Source organism: Martes martes, assembly GCF_963455335.1.
Source record: "Martes martes genome assembly, chromosome: 1".
NCBI classification, from domain to species: domain Eukaryota; kingdom Metazoa; phylum Chordata; class Mammalia; order Carnivora; family Mustelidae; genus Martes; species Martes martes.
The window spans coordinates 205,987,116-205,995,386 of record NC_137888.1 but is presented as its reverse complement, the minus strand read 5'-3'; the positions used below and the strand labels follow the sequence as shown (position 1 = coordinate 205,995,386).

At 39.6% G+C, this 8,271-nt stretch overlaps 1 protein-coding gene across 1 annotated transcript; it reads right to left on the bottom strand.

Moving 5' to 3' along the window:
• Positions 1-6,471: 6,471 nt before the first annotated feature.
• On the bottom strand, positions 6,472-7,404 carry LOC308340043 (olfactory receptor 7A17-like; the record flags this gene model as incomplete). Its single annotated transcript, XM_080799196.1, has 1 exon — positions 6,472-7,404. The coding sequence occupies one exon, from the start codon at positions 7,402-7,404 to the stop codon at positions 6,472-6,474; it is 933 nt and encodes a 310-aa protein (XP_080655322.1).
• Between the last annotated feature and the right edge of the window lie 867 nt (positions 7,405-8,271).

Below are 8,271 nucleotides of genomic sequence, written 5' to 3'. Positions count from 1 at the left end.
CCTGTCTTCACCCATTTCTTAACTTGTTTATTTTTTTGGGGGGGTGTTGAGCTTAATAAGTTCTTAATAGATTTTGGCCACTAATTCTTTATGAGATATGTCACTTGCAAATATCTTCTCCCATGCTATAGGTTGCACTACTAGATATTTACCCAAAGGATAGAAAAATACTAATTTGAAGGGGTACGTGCATCCTAATGTGTATAGCAACATTATCAACAATACCCTAACTATGGAGAGAGCCCAAATATCCACCAACTGATGAATGGATAAAAAAGAGTTGAGATAGATAGATAGATAGATAGATAGATATATCTCAACTCTTTTATATATATATAATATATGTATATATTATATATATATATTCCATTATATATATATAATATATATATATAATGGAATATTGCTGAGCCAGAGAAACAATCACCATATGATTTCACTCATGTGTGGAATATAAGAAACTTAACAAACTAACAGTGGGAGAAAAAAATGTGGTAAAATAGGAAACAGATTCTTTATCTACACAGAACAAACTGAGGGGTTTTGGAGGGAGGTGGATGGGGGATGGGTGAAATAGATGATGGGTATTAAGGAAGGCATTTGTGGTAACGAGCACTCAGTGTTTATGGTGGGGTTACACTAAATTCTACACCTAAAACTACTATTGCACTGTATGTTAACTAATTGGAATTTAAATAAAAACATAGAGGGAAAAAAGTCCATACAATCCAATAATGGAGAAAGAATATGCATAATAAAATAAAAAATAATATATAATGTCAGACAGTAACAGGTTCTGTGAAGGAAAAAATAGGTAGGTACAAAACAGAGTGGGTGGGGAGGATGCTACGTTTTAATAGAAATTCAGGAAAACGTGCCAAAATAGTGAAATTTTAACAGAGACTTTCAGAAAGACTAAGCAGGAGGCAGGAGGATATCTGGGGGAGGTGGGTAACCAGCAGGGATAACAGAGCAAAGACCCTGCAGAAGGCACTTACTTCAGCTATGCAAACCTCAAAATGCAGTCAGTGTGGTGAGGGAATGAGCAAGAGGGAGACAGATGAGAGGTGGTGGCAGAGAATATTGAAGAAGGAGGTGGTTTTCCTGCCATTGATGGGACTTCAAGACACAGGGAATCCTTCCTTCAGATGGTGTTCTTTGCATTTTATTAATTTTGTTAAATAGTATTCTTTGAATAGACAGAGATCCCTTCATTATTTCCATCTGTTGGTTAACATTCTGGCATTTAAGGGTCACCAGTTGGAGTATACGAACTCAGGTACCATTGCCCTCAGGACTGCTCATGCCCCATAAAAATCACTCACACACACACACACACACACACACACACACACACACACACACACACGGTGCACTCTGGCCTTCTAGCACTGTGTTACTATCATGCCTTTCTCACCCCCAGCCATAATAATGGTGAAAGAAATGGTACAAAGCAAGCTGTCAACATCAGATTTTCTTCATCCTGAAGAATGTGTATGGTATTTAAATTCTAGTTAGTAAGTCTCCCAAAGACAAGGAAACACATGGTTCCATTTTAATATGATCACACCGTGTCCTGTATTTAAATAAACATTAAAAAGAGGTTCAAAAACACAAGAAAGAAATGGACACAGGGGTCAAAGGAGACCTAATAAGCTCAGGGGGGTCCCTGAGAGACTGTGATGAGCAGAAATCATCCCTGGTTCTGGCAGCATTCCAATCCCAGTCCACATGCCCTGATACCCAGAATAATTAACAAAGCAGGAAAATAACAATATATCTAAACAAGAAAGGAGTGGTATTTTTATGATGTCAAGACACTTTACTAATTGACTATCCCTCTAGAAAAAAAAATGGGCAAAGGGAATAAACCTGCAATTTACAACAGAAAATACACAGTGTAGCACACAATGTAGGACAATAGAAGGGGATTTTTAAAGATGAAATAATAAAAGACTTCCGAGTGATTTTAAGTGCAAAAGGCTTGAAATCAGAAAAGCAGGTTTTGAACATCAGTTCTACCACATATAAGATGTTTGAACTTGGAAGAGACAATCAATCCTTTCCAAATGTGAAAGTTCTCACTCAAATAGTGGAGATAGCAGTATCCATCCACCTTGCTCTCTAGGGTGGGTGACAGCATTAGTCACTACATGCAAGAAGCTTACAGGACAGTTCCTCCCTGTGAGTAAATGAGTTATTTTCACCAATGAACAGATTTGGCTGAGTTTTCTCTTCTTTTCATAAATGTCTCCATCATTTGCACACCTCTTGGTAATGAAGCATTACAAAGTAAAGCTAGTGAGCATACCCCTTTTTGCATATGAAACACAATTTTTTTATGGATACTCACCTTGACAGAAGATGCTGAGAAATGCATGTCTCAGGAACTTCTATTGCAAGGGAATAGTTATCTGCATGAGTCTGGGGCTTTCTATAAATGCAGAACATGCTAAAAAACACCACGTCTTAAAACATTCACTGCACATGCCTCAGATCTTAACACTCTGTTTTCCTGCTCCCCTCTGCTGAAAACTCCTTTGATATGTTCTAATTGCACTGGAACAACATTAGGTCCCCCAGTCCCTTCCCCTGTCTCAACCAACGAGTCTTCCATTCCCACCGCATATTGTCAACAATGATGCCTGTGTTGCTGGGTCCAATGGACACTTCTCTTTTGAGCATACTACATAAATTAATTATAAATGAATCTACCAAGTCTCAGGTGACCTCAGGAAATGTTCTCAGGTTTCATTCTCTCTGGTCGTCTCCTAAATAATTGCTGAGCTCTGAGACTCACCTGGATGGGATCTATGAAATGAAAGTCTATGTGTGGAGGTCCCAATTCTTCCCTGGACAGTTGATTATGGAGACCAAAGCTCTGTTCCCAGACAGAATGTCAGGAAGCAGTGAAGCATGGGTCCCCCAGCCAGACTTAGGAACACAAAAGCAAAAACCATGTCCTGTTCAGTCTAAGGCTTCACTTGCTGAGGTTCCGCAGCAGAGGAGATACTTGGAGCTCTCTATGTCTGCTCATTAGGCACTGTTTCCATTGTGACTCCCACCTCAGCGCACTCTGTTCCCCCTATGGCACTGGTCTGGAGAGAAAGGAAACTTTTCCTGCTGATTCTGCCCCTGGGAGACCAGATTAGAAGTCAGGTGAATCCAGTTCAATATTCCTCTTTCTCATGACTTTACCTGCCTTCCAGAGTTCTAACCTCCTGGCACTTTCCCTTAACTTTGAGATGATATTGAATTTATTTAGTTGAGGGTTTGCTTTACCTTTTATAGCTTTGGAGTGTTAATAAATGAGCCATGTGACCCTCTTCGTGTGTGGTTTGGAGATAAAAGTCTAAGTACTCGCCCTAGACACTAAAACAAATTTTGCATTTGATTCTCCAAAGTGTGGGCCCCTGAGTTGGCATCAAACATACCTCTGAAAAGGACTTTTAGTAGACAGAATAAAATCACCAACTATTTCTACATCTTAATCTACAGAATCTGTGGATATGTTTTGTGTCACGGCAAGGGAGGATTGAGGTTGCAAATGGTATTAACATTACTAGTCAGCTGACCCTAGCATAAAATTATTCTGATTATCCAGGTGGTCCTGAGAGATCAAAAGGGTCCTCCAACTATGGAAGAGGAAGGAAGAAGATTTGGAGTCATGGACGGATTTTGAGATGTTATGTTGCTGACTTTGAAGATAAAGGGAGGGCACATGACTCAGGGTTTAAAGGTGGCTCTACAGCTGGAACAGGTGAGAAAACCCCTTCTCCCCAGACCTCCAGAATGAACTCTTCTCTACAGACAGAGTGATTTTGGCCCAGAGAGACCTATTTCAGGCTTGTGACTTCCAGAACTATCAGAAAATAAACAGATTTGTTTTCAATCAGCAGCGTGGTCATTTGTTACAACCACAATAAAAATCTAATCCAGACATTAATCCAATAACACTTTGTTCAAGGGAAATAATTCAGCTTTGGTTTTATTTATTTATATTCTCTTGGATAAGGATATACCGTGTTGATGTCCTACTTTGAGTGGAAAAAGGAATCTGAGGTCACTTTTAAGTTGTTCAGGAGCTGCTACAGAAATTTTCCCATGCCATGAGCCATGCTGACTTGCAGCTATTAACATAGAAAAAGTGAATCCTTAAGGCGATTTGTTCTCTCTTAAATCTTTGTGTCTATCTTTTTACATACTTTAACTTTCACACTAATCTAAATATTCATTATTTTCGTTCTTATCCTCTGCCAATTTCTCTCACGTTTACCAGTGACAGAAAAGATAACCAATAATGGGTCTGTGTGTGTGCATGTGAGTGCTCACATGTATAAAAACGTACATTACATACACCTCCCCGTTGAAGATTTTTGTAGGGATCTACAAAATATGAACACACCATTGTTTATTAGTCACAATATCTCTCCGAAATTAGTTTTATTATCCCCATATTATCTTCAGAAATAAGAAAACTGAGGCTCAGGGGCATTCAATTTTAATAAGTTATGGAACAAAGTAGTTAAAGCTTATTGTGCACTTTCTGGAGCTATATAGACACAGAGTTATTTGGTCTGTCCTCTATGCATAAAACGGTATACTTTAAAAAAAATTTTTACTGAAGTGTAGCTGACAAAAAGTTACATTTGTTTCTGGTGTGCAACTTAGTGGTCCAACCGACAACTCTTTATGTTACACTGTGTTCACAACAAATATCAAGCTTATACTTTAAATAGGTGCTGCTTGTTATATACTATTAGACTTCAGTGATACAGTTGAAAGGTAGGAGTCTAACAGAGCATGATTGAGGGTAGGATCTAGAGCACTGGCATAACTGATTCACACTGAACAGGGATGGACAATATCTCTCCTAATAAGAAAGAAAGCAAAGTTTCTATAAGGATATGGGAAAAATGAAATTAAATTAAGGCAATTTACCTTGGGCATGCCTGCTCTAAATCAGTATCTGGTGCTGATTTTATATTCAAAGTACTCTTTCCCAAAGAATGAACAACGCCCAACGTGAGTAGAAGAAAGGAAATCATGAAAAAAGAACTGTTTGTGTTGTAATAAGAAGAAGGTTTTGAAATTTTGCATCATCGTATTAATGGTTATCCTGACACCAAGAATATACCTGGTCCATCTATATGTTCGAACTTGTCTTTCCATTGGGCTCCATCAGGAGATACAAACTTGCTCATCAGTGTTTGCAGTGGCTGTGGTAGGCTTTCTGGACAGGGAGCTGACTGACAGAATAAAAACAGGTTCAAAAACACAAGAGTTCTTTGTTGAGTAACTGCCTGACTTTAACCTTTTTGGTTGTAATGTAAGTGCCTGACCTGAAGTTTTTGATTTATGAGGCATGCATTTCAAAGGCAGTCAGGTTGAGTAACCACACTATCAGGTGTGGGACACAATTACCAGATAAGCCCTCAGACTGCCCAGTCCTGAAGGACCTCTTCAAAAAGCCCTGGGTAACCTCCATACTGACACATGATTGACCCTGACTTTCCACATCTAGCACCCAAATTCTAATCATATAAAAATCTCCAATAAAGTGTGAATCCACAAACTCCTAACCACTCTGGCCATGGACCCTAATAAAGGTTGATCCCTCAGAGGGGCTCTGCCTCTCCCTCTCAAAGCATCTGTCCACCTCTGGGACCTCCCTGAATGGCCTTTGAGATCCCTCATGCCCTCTAGGACCTGTGATTAATAAACCTGGTTTTGTTAGCGTTCTCTGATGGGTGTTGCTGAGGTGTGTCTTGCAGTCACAGTAAGAACCCAAGGTCTGGTCCAGCCAGAGCAGAGGCTCTGATCAGGGAAACATCTGTGGGAATGTCCACGAGCACAGGGGTCTGGGAGAGTGCCTGGGCTTTCCTAGCCTGAGCATCCCTGCCAGGAGCCTCACACTTAAACAGAACAGTATTAGAGTCCACCTTATCAGGAAGAGGATTGAGGATATGATGTAAAAATCCTGACATACTCAAGGTGAAAACTATGGTTTTGTATTTTTCATCTACAAATATTTTACATGAAAGACTTAATGGCCAAGTGTAGTTACTTTCAAATGAAGAATGCAACTCATGACTATTTTTTTGGGAAATCTAGGGAAAATTTAATTGGCATGATATAAGTCATTTGAAATGAATTTTTTTTTAAGAAATCCAACTTGTACCATGTAAGATACAGAAATTCCCAGGCATTTGTGACCAAGGTTCAGGAAAATGTTGGGATTGTATAAAAGTGGACAAGTAGAATACTGTTGACATCACACAGAACAGAAGGTTAATAAGTGAGTTACTTAAATGTGTGGAAAACTTGAATTCAAACAATTGGAAATTCCAGGAAACAAATAGAAGGTGCAGATTCCACTTTCCTAGTCAGATAAAATAATAGTAGTTCCTGGCTATGAGACTGTGAGCCCTGAAATCATGGGCACTTCTTCAACCCAAGAACCATTGGCCTTTACATCACTGGAACCCCAGTGATTCTTTTAAGAGCCCTCTTTATGTCTCTGTTCCTCAGGCTATAGATGAAGGGGTTCAGCATGGGTGTGACCACTGTGTACATCACTGAGGCTACTGCACTTGCGTGGGAGCTCTGGGTAGCTGCAGAGCTAAGGTACACTCCCAGGCTTGTACAATAGAATAAGGAGACAACGGAGAGGTGAGATGTACAGGTGGAAAATGCTTTATACTTGCCCTGAGCTGATGATATTCTACGTATGGAAGAAACAATCTTAGAGTATGAATAAAGGATCCCAGCAAGGGGACCACCACCAAGCAGCAGAATTCCCAAATTCATCACCATGTCATTAAGAAAGGTATCAGAACAGGCATGCCCAACTACCTGGTTGAGTTCACAGAAAAAATGGGGGATTTCCACCTCTGTACAGAAGGACAGCCGCAACAACATCAAGCTCTGTAATGAGGAATTCAGAACACTGATGACCCAGGACACCAGAACCAGCAGTCCACAGAGCTGGGGTTTCATGATGACTGTGTAGTGCAAGGGGTGACAGATGGCCAAGAAGCGGTCATAGGCCATCACAGTCAGGAGAAAGTCATCCCAGTCTGCAAAGAGTATGAAAAAATACATCTGTGTGACACAGCCTGCATAAGTTATGACTTTGCTCTGAGTCTGGATGTTCCACAGCAATTTTGGGATGGTGGTGGAGGTAAAACAGATGTCTGCAAAGGACAGGTTGGCCAGGAAGAAGTACATGGGGGTGTGGAGGTGGGAATCAGAGCTGACAGTCAGGATGATGAGCAGGTTTCCAAACACAGTGATCAGATACATGGAGAGGAAAAGCCCAAATATGAGGGGCTGTAGTTCTGGTTCCTCTGAAAATCCCAGAAGAAGAAACTCTGAAATTCCTGTATCATTGTCTACTTCCATGTAGTGGTGGTGACTACAAGGAAAGAAAAAAAAAAAGAACATAAAAGTTTTCAAGTAAATGGCCTTCTTTTATTTATTTATTAACCTTTATTTTTCATTTTTGAAGTTTTTCCTTAAGTGTAAGTTAGTTAACCAACAGTGTAATATTTGTTTCAAGTGTACAATACAGTGATTCAACACCTCCATACAATGCCAGGTGCTCATCACAAGTCCCCTCTTTAATCCTCGTCTCCCATGTCACCCATACACCACCACCTCCCTTCTGGTAACCAGAAGGGTGTTGTCTGTAGTTAAGAGTCTTTTTCTTGCTTTTTTTCCTTTCTTTTATTTCCCCTATTCTTATTTGTTTTGTTTCTTAAATTCCACATACGACCAAAACTTTGTGACACTTGTCTTTCTCTGACTGGCTCCTTTCACTTAGCATAATACTCTCTAGCTTCATCCATGTCATTGCAAATGGCAAGATTTCATTTTTTAATGAATAATATTCCATGGATATATATATATATATATATATATATATATATATATATATAATCTCCCACATCTTCTTTATCATTCACCTAACACCCGGGCTGTTTCCATAATTTGGCTGTTGTGGATAGTGCTGCTAAAAACATTCCATGCATGTATGCCTTTGAATTAGTATTTTGTATTCTTTGCATAAATACCTGGCATTGAAATTGCTGGATCATAGGGCAGTTCTATTTTTAACTTTTTGAAGTAATTCCATGCTGTTTTCTAGAACGGCTGCACCTTTTTGCATTTCCAAAAAAAAAGGCAAGAGTGTTCCCTTTTTCCACATCCTCACCAATGACTCTTATTTCTAGTGTTGTTGATTTTAGCCATCCTGACAGGTGTGAGGTG